The following is a 24,689-nucleotide window of genomic DNA, read 5'->3' as shown; positions in this document are numbered from 1 at the left end:
TAAAGCACAAGATTAAAAATTATTAGCCATATTAATCTGTATGAAATAATGTCAGCTGGAATGAGCGTCTGACAAACATAAAACCTTAAACAGAGGAAATGTGCACCCCAGTCAGATGCCAAAAATAAATACAAATAAAAATTGTGTGATAAAGATTAAAGCGTGCAGCTGTGTTACTGTGAGCGGGGCCATACCTGCTGCCACACACTTCTTTCAGAGCAGATATTTAACGTTAAAGTATAATTCATATCACTGATTGATTTCCAGTTAAGCCACAAAGGTGCAAATCAGCACGAGCCCCCTTACTGACATTAACACACCCACTAAGACCTGCTTCCAGGAAAGAAAGGTTCACGTCTGAGCTTCTCACAGGTTTTTATAGAGCGACTGCAGAGCCGAGCGACTGGCCACAGGTTTGTATCATCTCTGGGACAAATCGCTTTAAATACCACATTTATTCACCACAAAAACGTCTGATCTGGCAAAATCATCAATGCATTTTTTCAGGCAACTAGTGAGAGGTGGAAAGAAATGTGATCATTTTCACTGGTCAGCATTACAGATCCATCGGGGTCTCAGCCAAAGACACCAACTGTATTGTTTATTCTGTCTAAGCTGTTAGAGGTTCAGGTGTTACAGGCCTATAAGCTCACCTGTGTGATTTTAGAAAAATATGACCAGAAAAGAGCAAAATTCAATCCCAACGCAAAGTAGTTCATTTAAAATGAAACCACTGCACACTAAACAGCTGCCTGTGTTATTATATGTAAAGACACATACTACTAATAATGAACAGATAACAGATCTGTGGTCAGCATGAAGCTGGACACTCTGGTGACAGTGGCAGAGAAAAGGACACTAAAGAAACTGCTGGACATTATGAACAATGCTGGGCATCCTCTGCACACGGCCATAAACAACCAGAAGAGTCTGTTCAGTGACAGGTTGCTTCTCCCAAAGACAAGAACTAACAGACTTAAAAACTCCTTTGTCCCACACGCCATCAGACTGTTTAACTCCTCTCTGGAGGGGAGAGGGAGGGGAGACAGGAGGACAAAGGAGGGGGGGACAAGCAAGCTGCAGTGCCTCTTCACCTCACTGTGCAATACTTTTGTTAATAGTCAACAGTGCAATAGACCTCAATACTTGAAATGTGCAATTTCACTTGTATTTTTATTCCTATTTATTCTATTTATCCCCTTCGTATATTTTATTTATATGTGTGTGTGTGTGTGTGTGTGTGTGTGTGTGTGTGTGTGTGTGTGTGTGTGTGTGTGTGTGTGTATAATATTCTGTAACTCTGTAACTTAAAAAGATAAAAATGATTTTTAGCCAAAAGAAAAACATTTTTCAAAATTTCAACCTTGGAAAAATAAATAGCTCAAATTTTTCATCTGTTAAATTTATTCTCATTGACAGAATTTTCCATCTGTTCACTTCTCGTGACTTTTGGCTTTAGACGTAGTGTGAAACTAAATAATGTGGATGGGAACTTGATGAGAGCTTTGGAACCAGGTTAGAGGTCGTGACTAGTCGCTGCTGCATGGAGTTCCAGTCATGGTCCGGATGGTTGAGTCTAGGAAACGTGGCCACCATCAGGCAAAATGACCAGTACAGGAGGGAAATGGTGCGACAGCAGAGATCAGACTTTTCTCTGAGACCAAAGATCTTCAGCAATGAGAACATCAGACGTGACAGTGAAAGAACAACTGTTCAAAGAACAACAAGAGAAAAATCATTCTCCTTATTCTGTTAGATGCAAAACGAACCCTGCAAAGGTGCATCACCCTCGTCACAGACTGGCTCAAAGAACATGACAAGAGGCTGATTTAAAAGATAATTTCTTGAAAATAAACTAAAAAGCAGAAACTTTAAAGAGGGCCGATATCACTCTACATGGTAGAGACACTCACAGCTCCTCTGGGTCCGCGTTGTAAGTGTGGAACACCCAGGTGACCTGCATCAGGTTACAAACGCCCATATCTGAGCCATTCATCAGCAACAGCAGCTCAGGCCTGCTTCCAACACAGTGCGAGGGGCATCAGACTGTAACAGCAAGTTACACTCAGAATGATTCTTTGCCCTCATGAACACAGTAAAAATGTAACTGAAATATTTATTAAGGAGATTTGCTCGGTTTAAACTGAATATGTGCCAATTAAGCAAATTTCATTTGACCACATTCCACTAAATGTAGTGTTTTACATCGTACTCGTGTAACTAAATTACATGGAAAAGATACATGTAATCAGATTACTTAAAGTCACCGATGGCATCAGACACATTGCTGTTGCGTTCTGGACTGAGCTTAGATTATTCGCATTATTAAAGAATGACTAAAGCTTTTGTCAGTATAGAGACTGAGACACTGAGACTGATGCCTCCTCCTGGTTATTCTTCGCTCAGCTGGTGGGAACTGAGTGTTGTTATTGAGGTTAAATCTCTTTGAAAATAGTTTGTCATACTTTTGTTCATTTATTGGAGATGTAAAGATTCCAAATCTGGGGAAAAAAATAACATAAACATCGCGAGTATTTGGCTAATACGATTATATTTGCATCCACACCTCCTTCATGTATATTTTTAGAAATACTCTCTACAGTCACACAAAAGATGCTCCGATGTTTTTAAAGGCTAAACAGATGCTCAGTGGTGCGTTTCCCCGGTTAACATATCAGCATCTAGCAGCTCGCAGTGATCCTTCATGAATGCTCCTGTGTGGCTTAATCCTCCTCCTCTGTTTGTGTTTCCATTAATGCACCGAGCTGCTGCACTGTTGCACCTCTCCATGCGGACACGAGGGGGTTGGGATGTGCAAGCTGCCACATATTTGACCCTGTATGTGTCAGACGTGTGCACCCACTTCTTGGTCATAAAACATGTCTCCTGCACAATCAGTCCAGCCTGGAAAAAGACCGGGTTCACACACTCATCTTGGGAACGCCCATAATGAGCGTTAATGTCAGCACGGTAACAATACAAACGCTGACATGTTGGAATTAATCGATTTCCCTTTAAAACAAACCCAAACAGCCTCAGGCGTATTAAAAATCATTCACAGTAGAGTTAATGCTGCCACCTCACAACCAAAGGGTTGCTGGTTTGAATCCTGGCCTGACCCGATCTCTGTGAGTTCACATGTTCTGCGTGGGTTCCTCCCGCCGTCCACAGGCATGCGTGTTAGGTTAATGAGTGAATCTGACGAGGTCAGAAGTGTTTGTCACTCTGTGTTACCCTGTGACGGCTGGAATAGCTCGTCTACAGCCTTCATTTGCATACACAGAAGAAACTGGATATATGAGGTTTTTTATACAGGTTAATTAAAAATCATGGTGCTATTTTCCTACTTTGAGAAGTGAATGAGGAGAAACCAGCTGGGCCAAACTAATACCTCTATTTAATGTAAAATGAGAGGCTTCTAGGGGGGAATTTCAGCTGCAATGTTCATTATGATAATCATGTTAATCTGAGCTGCTGCCAGTTTGTGTGGAATAATGAATTCATAAAAGAAAATAACACAGAGCCTATCAGCAGGGGAAGCTGCTTGAACTAGCAAGTACAGGGCTTTATCATATCCCTTAGAAATAAAGATTTCATTTCCTTAATTTATGGTTAAAGTTGGCGATCAAAGAGGCATGGTAACGCCCGACCTGAGGCAACACCAATGTTGTTCCCATAATGGCTTTGTAACAGCATCGGGCTCTTTTGTAGTAAATCCTGCAATTACAGTGATATTAGCTATTGTACAGAACACATTTCTCATCTTTAAACTCGTTATCGTCTCTGCATAAATCTCTAATCTAATCATGAGCCGTGTAACATGTGCACATCATTTGGCTCAATCTGATCAAAAGCCAAAATATCAAGAACAGCAGGGACGGCAACAGCGTTCACTGCGCTGTGCTTTACCTGCAGGCCAGGCCAGTGCAGGCCAGTGCTTTCTCACTTTACTTGCAGAGAAAAACATCTTTGCATGTCAGTGAGACAATAAACACGAGCAGTGATTGGTTCATGGTTCAGACATGTGGCATTAAATGATTATTCTAGTTTATTTCACCTGCTGTGTTTCATATATGAGCGGCTGCAGTGAATCCATGTTTCATCACTGCAGATATACTGTACGGGGAAACAAGAAGAGTGACGCTGCTACAAATGATATTTGACACGAGTCATTTCTGTGTCGAGTCTGACTTTAAGTAAACACAGAACTTGGAAAAATTCATTAGGGAAAACTTGCCAGCTGACCTAATCACCCAGCATATTCATCCACACGCACCAGCGTGCAGGCGAGAGACTAACTTGCCCTGTAGCAATAAGAGCTCAAAAAGCTAAATGCGACGGCGGATTACTCCGTGGACTAATTCTGTATGAAAACCAGTCATTTCACGCCGATGGGCGACCACATTCATGCAAACTGCAGTGAAAAAAGAGCCGAGCCGTGCAGACGGCAGACACAGAGCAGGAGCAGAGACACAGCTAGCTGTCCAAGAGAAACCCAGGGAAATATTCCTGAAAGGACATTTAGGAACGCTGACACGTGACACGGAGCTGAGCAGGTTTTACTTTGAATGAGAGTAAACGCTCCCGTTCTCTGCTGTGTTAAAATACTTTTTCTGCCACAGTAAACACAGGCTAAAACTAAAACAACCTGTGGGCTGTTGTGGGGCTGAGATGGTCAGTGGACCTCAGGAACCTGCTGGTATAAATGCTGTGGGACTTCAGCTCCAGCCAGCTTTGTGTTTGTGTCGTTAGCCACAGCCATCGTAGCTGATCTTGGTGTGTTGCACACTGTGACCCTGCTAATAGCAGTAGTAGCAGCAGGACTGACTCTCACAGGATTCACAGTAAAAAAGGTTGCAGCACGTGGTGGTAACATAAATCTCTCACATCGCTCATAAGCTGTGTCACAGGTGTGGAAGAATACCCCCAGTGTAAAGGGTGTATTCATATTCCAGTTGTATCAGCTGTGTGTTTGTGTGAATCTAGAAGTCCTATAAATGGCTAACCCATCAGCACATATATGATGTGAAGTCACTGCTGTCATGCCTGCATTATCCTGCCTGGCCTCCGTGATGCTGTGGCTGAACAGTATATTTCTACCATGTGAGAGCGCCGCTGACGAGCCTCCAAACCCTCAGCGTGATTTGTTTGCACCAACAAGGCAGACAAACCTTGGACGGCTTATGAATGTGCACTGCCGCTACTTGTCACAAAATAAGTGCGTCATCCAAAGCATGTTGCTGAGACTTCAACAGTTCCCTGGCAACAAAGTGAACTACAAAAATGCGAGCTGATTATGTGCAATGTGGTAAACATGAGTTTGCTGCCATCACAGCTACATCTGAACAAGCCTAAAGCACAGCTCTCCTCAGCATGGCCTCTTTATGAAAGGCCCAGTGGTAGTTAGGGCTATTTAAAAGAATTATTTTCCTGTGTGACCTTTACATCCTTGGTATTTGAAATGCTGCATTCAGCTGAAAGAGCTGCTTTTTTTCCTTCTGTGTTTGTCTGACCCCCCCAACAAAGAGGCATTATTTCCCACTACTCAGAGCCTTCAAGGACTGCGCTCCTCCACACAGTGAAACAAACTTTCTGCGTTACAGGATGACTAAATGTTTAATCTTTGATAGATTAAAAGAAATATATGTTGTGCCTTATAACTCATGCAGACTTCCTCAGCATCAAAAGGGACAAAAGACCATCACTTTACTGCTGTGCAAGCGTTTCCACGCGGCCTTGTCCCTGTGCCATCTTCTCTTGAAGTGGCTCTAAAATAAAAACTGCTGTTAACATAAATACCGGGCTAAAAGTTCCTTTCGTTTTAAGGACAAAAGAAAACGTTGTTTGTGAAGAAAGATTAACACGTTTGACTCCAAACCATAATCTAAAGTTTTTATAAAACTTTTTTTTTTATTTTTAAATAGTGTAACCGTTAACAGGAAAAACAGGCCAGTAAGACGCGTATACTGGGCAGGCCATATGTAACTGGTAATGTTTTTGTTCTTTTGACATGATCAATTCTTAAACTTGCAACACAACAGCTTTTTAAAAAACCCCAACAGGGTGTTGCACCTGATCCTGGTGGGTCACCACACTGACAACCATCACACAGTGAAACAGCCAAACCCTTAACCCTTTAAGACCGACCATAGAACCAAGTCCGCCAGAGCTTATATTATATGTTTACATGGTGTGGAGCCATTTTTGGGAGCATTTCAAGTTGCTATACATCAATACAACCATTACAGCCTAAATTTTAATAATATGTCTGCATTAAGTGCATAGTAATTACATAAATTGCAAAAATGTGCAATAAACTCCAAAAAAATTTAAAATCGTTTTTGTTTTTTTAACATATATTTCTAGTTAGAGAAATTTAAGAGGCATATCCCTCAAAACTTTAAATACAAAAAAGTTGCACAAAATAGTTTCCCACCACAGGAAATTTATTTTGAGTGTCTTCATAGTTTTATTTTTGAAATACAACAATTTTTATATACTGCAGGAAAAACGAAAATAAATATTATACTGCAAATTTGCAAAAAAGCAGCATATGCATCAAAATAAACTATTTCCAGCAGTGCAATATGAGTCCTAAGCATCCCAGAAACGACACAGAAAGTCATAAAGTCAAACATAACTTTTAAAAACACCAGTATAGGCTCATGAGACCCTGATGGTAAAAAACTACATTTCCGCGAAAATGACGTCACTTCCGGTTTCGGGCAGGTCATGGCAGACATGCGATAGTTCACGCTGATGGACGTAGGAAGTGTTACAAACAGCTGATCGGATCGGCAAACTGTTTCTGGAATATTATGTTTTTGTTGCTGCAAGTGCTTTTTATGCAGTTTTTGCAAAGCTTTATGTGGAAGGAAACCGTGACCGAGGACAAGCTGATGGCATAAGATGTAAGTACAACTCCTCCAGTTTCATATGCAAAACAAAATATTGCACTAGCTTACGTGGTTGCAGAGCTACAAGGATTTAAAAGTAGTTGCGCAAAGCTGAGCGTGCCCACTCTGACCGGTTAAACGATGACGTCATCGACTGAACCAGTCAAACCACACAGATCATTCAGTCTGTTACAGAATTTTCCAAAACCATTCATATTGACAAACAGTTTGTTTATAAAAAAGACTGAAATGTTTTTGTCTCTGCTTCTGAAACTTCTTCAAAACACAATAAAACTCCAGGAATGAATTTCCAAACACATCTAGTGCGTCTGACTGTCCAGTCCAGGCCCTGATCTACATGCAGACTGCATGAATGGAAAACATAGCTGCACATGTTGGCGTGAACATGTGACAGGAGCATAACCTTTGATGTCTTTATTATCTGTTGATCCTCTTTAGCGTACTCCTGAAACGTGGCTGTACTAAAAGTAGAATGAATGTAAAATTACACTTCTCCATGTGTTATTATAATGATAATAAAATAGAAATAAAATGTAATGCCTGTTTAAGTATTTGTGCTGATGTCAAAACCTTAAATCTTGTCTCACCTTTGTTGCATTAATAGTCCAGATTGAGTGCCTTTCCGCTGAATAAAACATTGTCCGGGTCAAAATCAACCAAATGAAAATCCCCATTATTTGCTACTTGCTACATGTGCTGGGTGCAGTCAGTGAGAGCCAAATAATAATGTGCACAGAGCCCCTCTGACTCATTTCCTGTGTGCAATGACTTATTATTTCCTGTAAATTATACTGAGTATTCCATCAAATCTATTCCCACACATAATTCCCAGTTTCATTCTGCTGCACAGAGGAATAAGGCAGGTGTTGGCATCCGTGACAGCCATATACTGTACAGCAAAGAATCAATACATCAGCCTCTGGAGAGAAATAAGCACTCGCAGGACAGAATAATGACACAGCACTTCACAGAATAAAGACAAACGAAGAAAAAGAAAAAACTGACAGTTTCCATTAACTGAAAACCAGTAAACAAATAAGTGAATACAGTGATGAGTAATATGGTGTTAATGTTAATAATGTCATGTAAATATTCCACAGTCAGTGTCACAGTATTAAAAATACAATGAACTGCATTTGGAGCTTAAAATGAGTATTCAGTGAGAATAATGATGCCATTAAAATCAGTCACTGTGTTGCAGTTTCATTAAAGACATAAATACACAGTCGTTTACAGCCTGAATGAATGGGACCAGTTATTATTATGGAAACGTGCTGAATTCACTGTCAGCTGGAAACCTGCACAGGATCTGATGCTGGAACAAACAGACACTTAATGTGTCTACAACACATCAAATAACATTATTAATCAAGACATGCATGAAAATGTTATTAAATATTTGCTGTTAATTATATTAATAATAAAAACTAATGCAGATGTTTACTTTGCACACAAACACAGTGTTTCTGTAGAAATGAAGTTTTCTAACAGAAATACACACAGAGCTCATTCATCAGTCACTGTGCTGTACATGGATCATACAAGCTGCTTCGATTAATTTCAGAAGAAGCTCTCACACTCGCTTCTGTGAGTTATATGAAAAGGTTGAATGGTCATGGGCATCTCCAACATCTGTTTACAAGCGTCTTCATTTATAACGTGTTGCTGTCAGTGCGCTCGTTTAACATCTGACAGTTAACCACCGCGACGCTGGATCACAGGATGGACGTGATGGGAAGACTGGCTTCTTCCCAGTGAAGTGAGCTTCAGCACGGCTGGAGCCAGAGATGTGTTTTAATCAGTGTTTGCGCTGAATTTGGAATTAAGATGTGATTTAACTCAAAATACAACAAATGAAAAATCTTATATGTGTTTTTGTTCACTGGTCTCAAAAATCATCTTAATATATCACTTCAGGGCCTCACACAGATACGTGGCTGTGAAACACAAGCCACCCCCATTCTCTGCGGCCTGCTGGAGCGGGAGGGCTAGTAGGAGGAGTTGGCCGTCCGACTGCGGTCTGGGGGGTGGGGCCTCCCTGCTGCTGCGGAGTCGGGGTGGTCTGCCTCTCCCCACCGCAGGGAAAAGGGTAACACCACCTGGGTCTGGGTGCAATTCCCCCCTCCAGGGGCAAGGGTACCTAGACCCGGTTCGTAGAGTACGCTTGGGGAGTGTGATTGTGTGTACAGCGTCTCTTTATGTCTGTCTCCACGTTGGTTGAGTGTGGAGTGAGTGCATATGAGAGCATGAGGGGGGGAATGGATGTTTGTGTCTGTGTGTGCCTGTATGTCTGTGTCTATATGTCAGGTTGGGTATCAGACGCCACCTCTCTGGGGACACCTCAGGCCCTCCAAGGTTTGGAGGCCTATCTCCACCCACCACCACTTCCCCTGCCGGTGGCGGACTCCCTCAGGTGTCTGTGTGTTGGTGGTTCTTTGTGTCTGGGGGTGGGCGTCCGGGTACACACCGGCTCACTCCTTGGCGGCCGCTTGTCGGGGCCTCTCGGCCTGGGGCTCGGTCACTCAGGCACAGCTGGGGGCCGGCGGAGCTCACGGGCGCGTCACTGCAACTCCCCCTGGCTTCTGCTCCGCGGCTGCTGGGCGAGCCCTCATCTGGGACTCTCCTCAGCTCTTACTGGGACAGTGGCGCGGCTGCCCCTCTGTTGGTCTTCCATGGTCTCTTGTGTTCTGGGGGCCTCTGGATGTCTGGAGTTTTGATCTCCTCCATACCCGCTTCACACCCTGGAGGACGGGGCTGTGGCCCCCCCACACTCCCTAGCAGATCATTACATGGAGAAACCTTTGGAATACAAGCATGCTGATCCACACAGGTATGCACACAGGTATGCACACATGGGTATTCACAGACGCGGACTAAAGCTTTCTTGGCTGCTACCTCAAAGCACACTGTGCGCTGTCTATCTTGCGTGCTGCACAATATCGTTTATTATTTAGTAAATATTGATATCTATGACTAGCTAGTTTATTGTGATGGTGCTTTGTTTTCTCTATTATTATGTTGCTCTTTGTTGTTTGCTGTCTCCTCTGTTTGTTTTTGTTTGTTTGTTTGTTTGTTTTTTTTCTCCATACAGGTGACCCAGGAGTTTTTGTTTTTTTTTCTCTCTCTTCCCCCCCCTTCTCACCGTCTCTTCTCCTCTTTGGTTTTCTTTCTTTCTCTCCCCCTCTTTCTCTCATTCATTCCCCCTGTCCTATTTATTAAAAAAAAAAAAAAAAAAAAAAAAGACAAAGGATGAACTGAAGCTCTGCCATCACGTAATGTCGCATACTGCTGTTTCTGATGTCATTTAGAAAAAAGAAAAAAAGAAAAAAAAGGAAAAAAAGAAACACAAGTCGATACAAAATGTCCTTAAAGCATTGTTTGAAGTGTGTGTGTGTGTGTGTGTGTGTGTGTGTGTGTGTGTGTGTGTGTGTGTGTGTGTGTGTGTCGTCCTGGCTTTATTACTGAAAGACATGTGACTTGTATGAATCTACAGCTGTATAACTGCCAGGGCCTCACATTATCCTGCTGCTGAACTGAATGCTGCTTTTGCACAAAATGGGAAGTGTGGATTTCACTTACACTGAAATTGCTTTAGGGAGGAATAATAACAGCAACAAATAAACCTCTCAGAGTACAGATGGGCATGTCGCTATTGTTTTTTTTAGAAAGAACTGGAGCTGTTCTTTAAAGAGATTTTCTGCAGAAGAAACACAATAGACGAGCCATTTGTCTCTCATCTTCTGTGGTTTCTTTTAACTAAACCCGTCTTGAAGCCTTGTGGCTGAAAACGTTTCTGTAAAAGTTTATTATAACAAACCTGCTGACACACACTTTATGAAACAATCTGTACATGACATTTAAATAAGATGGCAGTTTGACTTTTAATATTAACTCCTGGGGCACATGTGGTTAGTCTGTTTAACACTCCACTATTATTATTATGGAAACAGCACAGGAGCAGCTCAGGGGTGTGTCCTCTCGCCACTGCTCTACTCCCTCTACACTTCAGACTGTGTGGCCACCCATGGCTCCAACACCATTGTGAAGTTTGCTGACGACCAGTGTTGGGACTAACGCGTTATTAAGTAACGCGTTACAGTAACTACGTTATCATTGTGGTAACGAGCACGGTAACTAGTTATTATGCCAAAATCAGGAACGCGTTACTCGTTACTGGGATTTAGATAGGCTCGTTATTCGTTACTTCATGTGGTGGCTATCGCGGAGCTTCCACAGATTCAGTAACATTAGCAAGTGGTGGAGGCCAGCAGGTGGATGAAGGAAAAGGGACGCAGAAGGAAAAGAGACCCGAGGCGGCCGCCGGTCCAAGTGTGAACTGAACTTCAGGTAAGAAGTTATGACCTGCAGTCTCTCTGGGTCAGATATAAACCAAGTGTAGGTGGAGTTTATTTTCGTTATTCTGACTTTTTCCGTACTGCGTGCTAGCTAGCATGACGGAGTTTCTATACAGCTGGGTGGTGCTATGAAGTTAATGATGTTGAACCTTATTTTGTTCATAAGTTATTAGAGTTGCCAACCGTCCCGTCTGGTATTCAGAGAAAATATTACGCGTTTCTTATTGAGGTGAAAAGGAACAGTTTGTCCCGTAATTCAGCTACAATGAAAAAGGCACAAAGCTGCAGTTATTCTGTGTCTTTGCTGCACAGCTGCCTCTTCTTTTTTCATTCTCCCCCCTGCCTCTCCTGTTGCTACTTCAATCATGAAACTGATGAATGATCAGCTGATCGGCTCTCTTGTTTGTTTATCGCCCACTTTGCGCCGAAAGAGGAAACCAGCGGATGTCGCGCTAAACAACAGCAGCACGTTTAAGCTTGATCAGCTGTTGTTAGAATTTATTTAATATTAACTTCTAGTATCAGCTGATGTTTGCTGGAGCCACAGCTGTAAAGCTGCTGGTCATGATGTCGGTTTGGATATGTGGTGAGAGGGAAACATGAAGATGAAACCAGGAGATGTCCTTACTGAACCATCAGAGCTGTGATGGAGAAACAGGTTTACCTTTTAGGTCACATGAATGAGTTGAAGTTATGAACTGTTTCTGAGAGACAAATAACCCCAGGATCCTTTTTTAGGTAGCTGACAGCTGGTAACTGTGCAGGGGCGGGTCTAGCAAAGTGTTGCCAGGGGGGCATGTAGGGCATTAAAAGGGAGAGGGGGGCACAAAGAAATACTTTTCTTTCTTATTCTCATTTAAAATGTCTCGCTTTTAAAAAATAATTATCTGAATCTTACAACAAACGATTGATAGATTGATACATATATACCATCAGAACAGTGAACATCACTGTCACAACAGTGTTTGTTTTCATTCAAAGGCTTTATGATTTTTCCTATATTGGTGGGCCGGTCTCTAGTCAAAATGCCCGGGACGATTTTCTGTCCCAGTCCAGCCCTGTAAGCAGCTCATCTGCAGTCTGGTGTTGCCTACATCTTCCTATTCAGAAGGCAGAATTTCCGAGTTCTGAGTACAATCAAAGCACCACGACTGCAGTTTTTGTGTTGGATGTAAAAGGCACACATGACGCTGTGACGTAGGCTAGAATCATGGCAGCAGTCAATTACGGTCCAGGCGTGGGATTTCTCTCGTGGAAATATGCACATTATCTTTTCCTTTCTATTGGTAGGTGGCACAGTGCACTGTGGCAAGTAAGCAAGCTAGAAGGCTGGCAAAGTTATGGAAACAACACATTAACAAGAGAATTCTGAGTAAAACCAAAGTTACTTTCCCTAGTAACTAGTTACTTTGAAAGTAACGAGTAACTTGAAGTAACTGAGTTACTTTTGAGAGAAGTAACTAGTAATGTAACTAAGTTACTATTTTAAAGTAACTTACCCAACACCACTGGACGACACAGTGGTGTTGGGTGCCATCTCCAACAACGATGAGGCGGCCTACATGGACGAAGTGAAGAATCTGGCATCGTGGTGCCAGGACAACCACCTCCAGCTGAACGTCGGCAAGACGAAGGAGCTGGTGGTGGACTTCAGAAGGGGTCAGCACAGAGACTACAAGCCCATTATCATCAATGGAGCTCCAGTGGAGAGGGTGCAGTCCTTCAAGTATCTTGGTGTCCACATCTCCTCAGACCTGACATGGGCTGCCCACATTCAGGTCCAGACCAAAAAGGCTAGGCAGCGCCTGTATCACCTACGACAACTGAGGAAGTTCAGGGTCTCTCCAAAGATCCTCAGGATTTTCTATACAGGCGCTGTGGAGAGCATCCTCACACAGAACATGACATCGTGGTTCGGGAACAGCTGTGTGAAGGACCAAAAAGCTCTCCAGAGAGTGATCCGTACAGCAGAACGCTGCTGCAGGATTGCTCTCCCCCCGCTTCAGGACACCTACACCAGGAGATGCCGGACTAGAGCAGCGCAGATACTGAAGGACCCGTCCCATCCTGGCAACAAACTGTTCCAACTTCTGCAATCTGGTAGAAGGTTCCTCATCTTCCGGGCAAGGACAGAGAGACTCAAGAGGAGCTTCTATCCCCAAGCCATCCGTGCCCTAAACACACACACCCGCCCTCTCACATCATCTATAATTGACTGAGACAGGACTCTTCCAGACACTAAACCAAGGCACAATGTACATTTCAATTCCTTTAATTTTAAATATGTTTATATTGTCTATCCTGTAAAACAGTCAGATTGTCTATTCTTATTAATGTACAGAATTCAGCTGCTTGCTGCTACTACTGCACATTCACCCAGTGTATATACCATAAAAAAAAACAAAAAAAACCAAAACACCCAGCACGCCCCTGCGGGCGGTTTATCCTTCAAGCTCGGGTCCTCTACCAGAGGCCTGGGAGCTTGAGGGTCCTGCGCAGTATCTTAGCTGTTCCCAGGACTGCGCTCTTCTGGACAGAGATCTCCGATGTTGTTCCCGGGATCTGCTGGAGCCACTCGCCTAGCTTGGGAGTCACCGCACCTAGTGCTCCGATTACCACGGGGACCACCGTTACCTTCACCCTCCACATCCTCTCGAGCTCTTCTCTGAGCCCTTGGTATTTCTCCAGCTTCTCGTGTTCCTTCTTCCTGATATTGCTGTCATTGGGAACCGCTACATCGATCACTACGGCCGTCTTCTTCTGTTTGTCTACCACCACTATGTCCGGTTGGTTAGCCACCACCATTTTGTCCGTCTGTATCTGGAAGTCCCACAGGATCTTAGCTCGGTCATTCTCCACCACCCTTGGGGGCATCTCCCATTTTGACCTCGGGACTTCCAGGTTATACTCGGCACAGATGTTCCCGTACACTATGCCGGCCACTTGGTTATGGCGTTCCATGTATGCCTTGCCTGCTAGCATCTTGCACCCTGCTGTTATGTGCTGGATTGTCTCTGGGGCATCTTTACACAGCCTGCACCTGGGGTCTTGCCTGGTGTGATAGACCCCAGCCTCTATGGATCTTGTGCTCAGAGCTTGTTCTTGTGCTGCCATGATTAGTGCCTCTGTGCTGTCTTTCAGTCCAGCTTTGTCCAGCCACTGGTAGGATTTCTGGATATCAGCCACCTCCTCTATCTGCCGGTGGTACATACCGTGCAGGGCTCTGTCCTTCCATGATGGTTCCTCGTCTCCCTCCTCTTTCTTGGGTTTCTGCTGCCTGAGGTATTCACTGAGCACTCGGTCAGTTGGGGCCATCTTCCTAATGTATTCTTGGATGTTCGTTGTCTCATCCTATATATATATATATATATATATATATATATATATATATATATATACCGTATTTCCCGGACTACAAAGCCCACCTGAATATTAGCCGCACAAGCTAAAATCAGGGGAAAATCCTGGTTTGTACATACATTAGCCGCACCTGACTAAAAGCCGCAGGTGTTTCAATGTTGACTCATCATATGTAAGAGAATATGCACAAAGGGAATTGTCAGGAAAGAGATGGCTGTTTGGAGACACACCCCTTTTATTAATATTTTGAAAAACAAGTTATGGGTACATATTTGCACATGTAGTACATAACAGTAACCTACAGCACACCAGAAAAATAGATTCAGCCTACCTTTTAGGCTCAGGTGCAGTGACACGGCTTTAACAAGAAGAAAAGTCAGTCATTCACCATCTTTCTCTTCTTCCTGCGCTCTAAAACCACCAAAGTCCTCTTCTCCAGTGTCGGATACGAACAGGATCAGGATGGCTTCGTCATCCACTCTTCTTCTCTCCTTCGTTGTCACTTTCAAAACCAAAGAAATCCTCGTTGTCAGTGTCAGAGTCGAACACCCTCAGAAGGGCCGTGGCGGTGTCCTCCTCTCCATCATGCAGCAGTCCAGCCCTTCAAAATCCGTTGGCGATCGTGGATGTTTTCGCACTTTTCCACGCTGTCAGAATCCACCGGAGGAGTTGGGCATAACTTGCTTTTTGCAAGTTTATCGCCGCTCGTCATCCACGCCTCCCGCTGAATGCGTAGCGCTACTTTGAAGTTTGTTTTTCGCGCTACTTCGTACGGCACTACGTTGCCTGGCGGACGGACATGTGACTAACATACCACTCTTGAACCCCGATCCTTCCGCCAGGCAACGTAGTGCCGTACAACAGCAGAACAAACAAAACAAATCGTCTTACGATATCACAAAAATCATGGAAAATCCATAGAAAAGCCGCACCTGACTAAAAGCCGCAGGGTTCAAAGCTTGTGCAAAAAGTAGCGGCTTATAGCCCGACAATTACGGTATATATAATGTTCTTCCTCTACTCCCCCCCATTTTTTTGCACATGTCGAGGAGCGTGTCAGGCTACATTTCACTGTGTGTTATACTTGTATAACTATGCATGTGACAAATAAAGAACCTTGAACCTTGAACCACCATGCTGCAGCCCATAAACGTTTGATTCAGGTCCACAGTGCGAACAGCTCCATGAACAAGTGCAGATGGAAGCACCCAATCAGGACACTCCTTTCCTACCTTAAGTTTGAGCGACTTACAGAATTCCTTCATATTTTTCCAAACAGTTCATGCTTGAATGATTTCTCATGAATAAACACAGAAATCTTCAGACTCTCTTGGTTTGTGTCTCCAGCTGTTATCAGATTTAAAAAGTAATAATCCAAAGTGAAGGCGCGGTGGTGACACTGCAAACCAACCACACGCCCTTCAAAGAAAAAGGCTCTGGATAGATTTAGTGAGAAGCCTCGACCTTTGCATTTATGTATATATATTTCACACTATTTAATAAGTTCCAGGGCCCAAATTGGTGTGCTGGCCCACGGGGTAAATCAATTGATCATCAGCCTGTAAATAAGCCATTTTTTGCCTCGGAGGACACTTTAATGAGGACCATGGTTAAAGTATAATACACATAGCTGTTGGGAGGACATGTATTTGCTCTAACTATCCTCTGGCACTAACCCAGCTTCCCCTTGAGTAATCACTGAACTACAACGCCGGTGATGGTTTTAGCTCGTTCATTTCACTGTTAGATTATGCACAATTAAAAAATGAAGGTTATTGTCTCGGGTTCATCCGGATGCAGAAAGAAGTCCTGGCTGCCATCTAAGTGTGAGATAAAGCACTCTGAGCACAACGACTGGGATGATGTTCTGATTGGCTGTCACGGCAGGTACGTGCCTCTGTGTTTACTTTGACTTTAAGCTCATATCACACTGATGCTTTGTTCTCTGCTGCAGCAGCAGGGAGATAATGTAGCTTTTAGCACTTAAATGTCACAGCGGTTCCATGACAGCAAGCACGTCAAGTTTATGAAATGTGCTCTTTTCTTCGGTTTTGCAGGTGACAAGCTGGGACGCTGTCCTTTACAACACTTGTACTAGGAGGGAATACAAAAGGGGGAATGTGTCAGTGCAGCTTAGCTGTTGAGAAGGAGGTTGTGAGAGCAAAGACAAAGAAGCGACGTGCTCCTCCCAGTGCATCACTCCTGACAAGCGTGAGACATAGTGTGGGTACGAGATTGTCACCAGGCAACCAAAATTTCCCGCTAATGGTTTTGCTTAAGACAAAACGCTGCAGCATGTGGAAACGTGTTAAACGGCAGGAGGAAGGGCAACGCAGCGAGCGCAGAGCTGAACGTGAGCACATGACACGTTGAGGGCAGCGAAGACGACTTTGCCTTTATGCGCCGATTTCATTTTGACACAAAAGCCATTTTTAATCGCAGAGACTTTTAAAAGCATATCGTGGCTTCGTGGGAACGACTCTTTCCAAGTGCACAGGCGCGCGCGGTATTTGTTGTGTCTGTTTCCTGCCTACTGAGACTGCTGGTGAAACAGATGGCACAAGCCTGGGGAAGTGTACATAAGTTCTGCTCCAAATGCAGAGAGGGAGAGAAATAGTAAATTAAAAGTCTTATTTCGAAGCCTCGCGCCTCCTGCTACAACAAACAAAGCCAAATTATTGTGCCTGCCAACTAGATGTATGTGCAGCGCATTGTGCTGATAGCAAAGGACAGTGATGCCCGACTGACTTTTGTTTTTTGGGGAAATGACGACGTACTAATGAGCTTCTAATAACCTGTGGTCTGGTTCCAGCACATAAGCAGCTACATTTAAAATAATGGTATATGTAATTTTCTTTTTTCCTCTCTGATGAGTCAACACAAGTGTTATAACTCAGCAGGGAGGCAGAGATGAAGAGGAAGGAAAATAAACGTTACATAATGCAAAAGGCCCAGTCCTTCAGCTCGATAACAAGGTGCTACGCTACATTACCCCCTAAACCTCCAACCTACCGGCGCCAAGTCTCACGGTCCCCACACACATTTGTGATACATTTATTTCAATGCAGAACTTGCCAGATAACAAAGACCCTGAAGGTTGTTGACAGTCAGCCTGGAATGCGCGAGAACGGCGTCTGCAGCGCCGCTGCAGACAGACCGCACATCTAAGCAGCATTTCCACAGGCGCTTTGTCAGCTGCACATCCAGATGTGCAAACAGTCAGATTAGTTAATGAGCTTAAAAGTGTTATTTTTATTTCATTCAAGCTGAGATTCAATTCATTTATTGGCCCCGGGTGGAACTAGAACCAGTATATAAATATACCACCAGAGGTGATGCTGCTCATCTTAGTTAAATCAGCTGCTCACCTGAGCAGGTGTTACTGCTCAGCAGACAGCAAACAGTGTCTGACCGTGCTGTGTTGTTCTGGCTGAATGATGATATTTGTTTGTATCTCTAAAGGAAGGCATATGGAAGAAAAGACTGCAGTGTTCAGTCTTACTGGGAAATGTGGACATTCCATACTGGTCTTTTCTTCAGAGGCACTTTGGTCAACACAGTCCTTGATCCTGCCTTTGTGATCCTGCCTCTATGCGCCAATTTACTTCTGGCTGTGCAGGCGAGACTTTGCAGAGTTCATCTTCGATATTTAAGAAAGTGATCGTGACATAGAAGAGAAAAGGCTGAAAACCAGTGCTGACCTTCATATCTCCAGGTGCCAACGCAGACTCGACTCACTGTCTGGCGTCGGGCACGCTGTTGGAAACCAAATTATGCACAAAAAGAACAGCAGCATGGCTCTACTGTAAAATATGTTTATGCTGCAAAACTGTCCACAGTCCAGATCTGTCAGCTATTAAAAATAATTGGCTTTGAAAATAGAAACAAATAGAAAAAAAGAGGGTTTAAATATGTTACAGCCTGAGAATGAAAACGTGTCACTCCCTGAATTATAACACATTATAACCATGTTGTAATAAAGCAGATATTATGCAGCAGAAAAAACTGTAAAGTATATGAAAAAATAAATCCTGCTTTCAGGAGCATAAATGATGTGCAGGTCTTTCCTGTGACGCTTATTAACACCTGACCCCGCCTCCACTCTGACATCACCAGTAACATCCAACCAGGAAATGCTGCTGCTCGTTTCTTTTCTTTATACGTCTGTGGACCATCGATCCGCTTATTAGTGATCAAATATTTAAACAAAGACTAAACACTCCATCCACTCATTCTCCACCTTTGAATTTACTCGTGGAGGTTTTGTAACTGTAAGCATTATTCATAGATACATAAAAAAATTAAATCCAATTTTTAGTCTGAACTAATAACTTGTAGGTAAAATAAAAGTTCTGTGTGTTTGGCTGAGCTTTGTTCCTAGAAAGACGTAGACAAAGTGGGAATGTTGCTAAAGATGAAAGGTTGCCTCTTGTGCAATCGATACATAAGACGTCAAGTGCTCAGGCGAATCCTTATTGGCAGGTGTGGGAATATTAGGAATATTACACATCTGAACATCCAGTTCATGTCTGTAACAATTTTACAACCGTACTGCAAACATAGATAAAACAAACGTCAGGAACTAAGTAACTAAATTACAGTCAGTAATATAACTACAAGATGAACACGTACTGGATCATGGATCAGATTTTATTTCATCTTTTCCCTTTTGATCACACGTTGTGTTCTAAGCTCTCTGTGGGCTGCTGATTAACGCTTTAGAAGAAGGCTTGGTAAGACGAGTCCTTCCTGTTGTTAAAGGGGAATAAGGACGGAGCCCTCGAGAGAGCCGTCTTTGAACAGCTGCCTCGACTCGCTGAGATCAACATCGGTGTGACTGGGTCGAGCCACGCTACAGTCATGAAACTGATTCTGTGACCGTGTTTTTGAAGTCAGCCACTGACCCCTTTTATTGTCTTTTCCTCTGGGAGTCACTGTTCTATCACAGGACTCACAGGTCTGCACGTCCGCCACAATCACAAAGCTCCTCGTGGCAGCGCTACTGAGACCAGCCACAAGTCCATGAAATCCTTTCCTGAAGGATTCGCCGAGGATTAAAGTCCTAAGACGCTGCGTGCCAGCGTGTACCGCGAATGCAGAGACTGAGAGAGAGCTGCACGATGACAGCCATTAGCACTTGAAGTATTTATAAAATACATTTGCAGAAAGTGAATTAGGACTGTCCCACTTTATCACACATGCCAGCTAAGAGCAGATGCTGTGTCCTGAGACTGCCTTGACATTTTGACTTCCTTTTAACTGGGATGCACAAACTTGGAATGCGATTATTCGACTCTGAGCAGATACTAAATCTTTTCACGTTACCTTTCCCCACCCAGGATGCTAGCTGCCCTCGGAGCAAAGGCCTGACCACCAAAAACATTTGTTTCCACACTTACACATTTGGAGAAATGCCTTTTTTGCTCAGTATTCTTCAGCCATTCCTGAAAGCAGCCTGTTTTCACAGCTCCCTGAATAACTGTCATCATCTGTTCAATCCCGTGAGGCCTGCGGCTGATAGGATAAGCTGATGCCTCCTTCTTGTCTCTAGGTATTGCAATCCAAGGCCACCTTCCTCTTCCTTCTCCCCACAGACTCTGAAGTTGCAGTGATTACATCTCTCTCACTGAGCCAGAGGATGAAGGAAAGAGGCCATCAATGGCACTGAATTTTGTTGTGTATTAGCTATTTTATGTGTTAAGATAACAAATTCCTCTGTGTAATGTTCACTGCCCCCCCGCCCAAAATAAACTACACAACTTCAAATATCCTCTGATTTTATTTTAACTTGGTAAACATCGTCCTATATTGCGGAGCTTGGTTATTGCAGTCTCTGCTGCCGCTTCAGAAGGCAGAGCACTTTCCAATCGTGTGTCTTTGTTTGTAAGGCAAAGCTGATCTAATCCGGATTCTATCAACGGATAATCCACTGTAATGAGCCACGCAAAATTCCTTAGATGAATATGCAAGGTCTTATTTCTGCAAGGTAAAGCAAACAAAAAGTGCCAGCACATAATTGATTGTCTTTTTAGAGCACAAGCCTCGGCCCATGGCCACAGAGTAGGAACTATGTTGTATCTGTCATATTTAAGCCTTTGTCACACAGGGATCACAGGTGGCAGAGCAGCCAATCACACAAGTTATCAAACGTCTGCTGGGAGCAGCCAGCGGGGCCCAGTGTGCCCGTTTTACATGAAGTAAAACTCATCAATGCTCACTGGGTTTTCAGTTTAAAATCTATTGTGATGTAAAACACTTTGAAAGTTTTGTTCTGTTTTGCTTATTAAATGGAGGAAGCAGGTACTGAGTGGGGCCTTACTCAGTGCTGGTGGTTGGGTTATAAACATGACACTTGTTGGCAGAAGGGCTGCCACGATTAGTCGAGTAGTCACGATTATGTCGACTGATTTAATAGTCGACGCGTCGTTTGCAGCTTTGTAAGATCCCAAAAGACGCAGGAATAAGTAGCAGGATTTAAGAGTGTAATAACGGACTGAAACAGAAGATGGCAGCACTGCATGTTCATGATGCCAGCTGCCGTTAAACCCCGAAGAAGAAGAAGCTGTATCATAGCTGTTTCTAGATTCAGGCCGCATCCTCTCGAGGCCACATTTGTAGGCCAATTACGTCACAGCGACGTGATGAAGGCTGTCCAAATTCAAAGACTCCTCCAAATGCGTCCTTGAAGGATGGGTCGGGAGTATCCTTCATGGCCCGACCTATCCCAGAATTCATAGCGCGGCCCAGCCAATTCCAGTTTCCAACAATGGCGGCAGCTAGTTAGTTTTAATATTACTCTTATTGCTCTTTCTGGGTCACAAAATAAACGTTTAACATATTTTCAGGCGAGAATGTAGCTGTGTAGAGTTGATAGCAAGGAGCAGACGGCTGAGTTTATTAAACCGAAACAATCTGCAAATTTCATTAAAGGTTTATTAAACTATCATCTTGTCTTTATTTTTAGTTAGCACAGACCTGAAACACTTCCCGCTGTAAGCTAATGATAGTTATATAAGAGCAGATGCTGCTGGTGCAATAAGCTGCACGTTTTACGTCCAGTGGATGATGATCTGATTAGTCGACTATCAAAATAATCGTTTGTGGCAGCCCTAGCTGGCAGCTTGTTCAGTTTTGTTGATGTAAAATATTTTGTTCCCCATCTTGTCCAATCATATGTTGCATTGAATCGCGACAGAGGTATGATTACAGGCTCTTGTTCAGTAATGAAGGAGAGTCTCTCATTACCCACCATTCACTCACCAACTCCTGTCATGATCTTCCTTCCTCTTAGGGACGCATACGTCCAGTCCCGGTTATTTTCCAGACAATTGCACTCACAGCCCAACCACACACGGCTCGCTGGGCCTCGCCGGCCATCATCAACAACGAAAGCATCTTTCAAATCACGAGGCAAGCGAAGGAACGAAAAGAGCTAACGTATGTGGTGAGGGAAGGGAACATTAGTCTATAGTTTCTGTAGCAGTCAAAGCTTCATGCTGTCCTACACGACTGTTTTTGGAAATAATGGTGGTGATGTGTTTAGAAAAAGGCAATAAGCCGTGTCTGAGATATTAAAGGTTGACTTATATATGTAGCACAGAAAACCCCACAGCAATCCACTTTATCAACAAAGAGACAGCAGTAAATGTCATGCTATCTGCTTTTACTTTTTCTATCTTGAGAAAGACAACCCATCCTACGAGGTCCCATCTGTACTTTCTGATCATGTCTAATGTCAGAGGGCTGTTGCTTTATCTCAGCATGCACAGAGGCAGGGGAGTTTCTGCAGCAGACCACATCTCTGTTGCGTACGCACTGTTGTACATTAGCGAGCACGCATACAGCTGTGAACATCTGCTAAGTGTAATTATTTAATTTAGACGTACGTAATCAGGTCCTTCATCTTCCTCTGCAACAAGCAGAGCAGCTACGAGAAGCCTACATGATACATGACCTCTTGCAGGCGAGGGCATAAATAATTGTTGCGCGCTGTGGACAATTTATGCACAGATGTCACTGCCAAAACTATAAAGTCCTAATTATGCCCGATAACTCACACTGATGAGGAACCTGGGCTGAATGTTAATAATTTAGTTGTGCTACCTTTTTCATCTGCGTTACAGTGACAGCGTCGCAATCATTTACAAAGACCCATCTATGTCACAGTACTGCGAACGTGCTGCTGCGTTTCTTTATTAAAGATAATATATGTTTGTAAATAACAATGCCCCAGAGATTATACATAAACCAATCAGATGTGAAAGATAAATGAAGGTTTGCACGACTGTGCTGGGATGGGAAAAGCTGATTCTTCATATCCGTCTGCATGCAGCACTTGCAATAATCCCACCAAGTAATTGCTTTGTGATCGCTGCAATGTTTTTGTTTTAAACTAGATCAGACACGTCTCCATTAGCTCTTGAAAACATCATATTCGAGATAAGTTCATTGGACTGTCACTTCTGTAAACAGAGGTAATAATAACACACTAAAGACGGTGAGTAATCACAGCAGTGCACCAAGCACTCGCATATCTGCAAGACAAATGAATGTCTACATGCATTATTTAACTGAATCTAAAGGGGACGAGCGTTTCTGGTGATGTGTCGCGTTCATTTAAAAAGTACTGGTCCCACAGAAGATATCTCCAACTATCCCACTGTTGTGTGCTGAGAGAATGGCATGATATATTAGGTAAGAATTAAGGTACCGTGGACACGTCACCAGTTTATCACAGCCTAACACAGAAAAGCAAAACTCAGGCTCACACCTGTGTTCAGTGCTGCCACATCACATGCAGCAAGCAAGCCTGTTAGCTGCAGTAAGAGAGGAAATCGCAAAAGGCGCAGAAATCAAAATGAGTCAAAGTGTCAAATGTGACTGTAAATGCTGCATGCATACTTTCACAACCCGTAGCAGACATCCACAATCGGATTCACCTGGATTCAAATCATAGATTTAAATCACATATTTACATTTTTTTCCTTTCATGTATTTAAATTATGTTTTGTTTCTATAAGTTTCGTCAGAATCACCAAAGCTGCATGAAGGAGGAAACCACAGGAAACAAATAGAAACAACGTTACCTTTTTGGGTAAAACACAGATAATGTTGTGTGCTGTTAGTATGAGTCTGCAAATATGAAACTTTGTATCAAATGAGGAATTATGGCAGAATTTCATATGGCAGGTGTTTGTGCATCAGTAAGAAATGGATGGAATGAGAAACTTACACACGTGATCAGTTTCGTCGGACTCATCGGGGCAGTCGGGCTCGCCGTCACAAAGCCAGTCCTCGGGCACGCAGGTGTCGTGGTTGTGACAGTGAAATTCCCCTACGTCGCACAAGATGTCTGGATGGCGTGAGCAGAGGGGTGGAGAAGGAGACAGAAGAGATGCAGCATGAGGTGATGGTACTGAGCAAACGCATGCATGAGCGCATGTTTCAGCAGAAAACATGCGCTGGGCGTCAACACAACAGGAGTGAATGGAGACGACGTGACTTCTGTCACTTTCAATGCAAATGCTTGTGTGCAGAGGCGTTGTTGCACGCAGAATTATCATCGTCAATGCAGGAAGTCGAGAGAAACATAGAGTGTATGCACATCTTCGCTTACAATCAGCAGAGAGCTGTCCTTAAGTCAGCGGCATGTCGTCTGCAGGCCGCAGGTTTTTATCAGAACAGGAGGCCACACATTTCTGTACAGGAAAAAAAACTGGCGCTGCCCGGGCATTGTGGTTTTGACAGCTACTCTAACAAAGACGCGATGTCCTTCGTGACTTGGAAAACTATTCCAAAGCAACTCGGCGAGTTTGTTCTTATCTTTTTGCCTTCTCGGTACTGTGCGGAGTTCAGTGAAAGCCCAGTCAACTAAAAAGTCATCATAGCCTTTCAATACAGCGAGCATCTATCAAAGCGTTGACACGTTTCCTGCCGGTAGCTGTCACAGACTCAGTTCGATCATACTGCAGAATGACACCAGCTTTCGCTAAAGATTTGACACCAGCTTTATGACCTGCCGTTACTTCCCCTCAGCACAGAGCGAAAGCTGCAATTT

The 24,689-nt window shown here is 43.5% G+C and overlaps 1 protein-coding gene across 8 annotated transcripts in view; it reads right to left on the bottom strand.

The window, feature by feature from the left end:
- The window catches only part of lrp1bb (low density lipoprotein receptor-related protein 1Bb), a 270,260-nt gene that overhangs the window by 175,285 nt on the left and 70,286 nt on the right, over positions 1 to 24,689 (bottom strand). For 4 of the 8 annotated variants that reach the window (XM_026144133.1, XM_026144137.1, XM_026144134.1 and 1 more), the window contains exon 1: positions 23,865 to 24,252. The exons of 1 other annotated variant lie outside the window; for it this stretch is intronic. In XM_026144133.1, the coding sequence (XP_025999918.1) occupies positions 23,865 to 24,195 (331 nt within the window). In that variant the 5' untranslated portion in view covers positions 24,196 to 24,252. Of the gene's footprint in view, positions 1 to 23,864; positions 24,253 to 24,689 lie in introns of those variants that run through there. 3 more of the 8 variants (XM_026144139.1, XM_026144138.1, XM_026144140.1) reach the window with 1 other exon arrangement.

This window comes from Astatotilapia calliptera, chromosome 16 (genome assembly GCF_900246225.1).
Source record: "Astatotilapia calliptera chromosome 16, fAstCal1.2, whole genome shotgun sequence".
NCBI classification, from domain to species: Eukaryota; Metazoa; Chordata; class Actinopteri; order Cichliformes; family Cichlidae; genus Astatotilapia; species Astatotilapia calliptera.
Note: the sequence above shows the minus strand (reverse complement) of the source record. Positions and strands in the feature narration are given on the sequence as shown.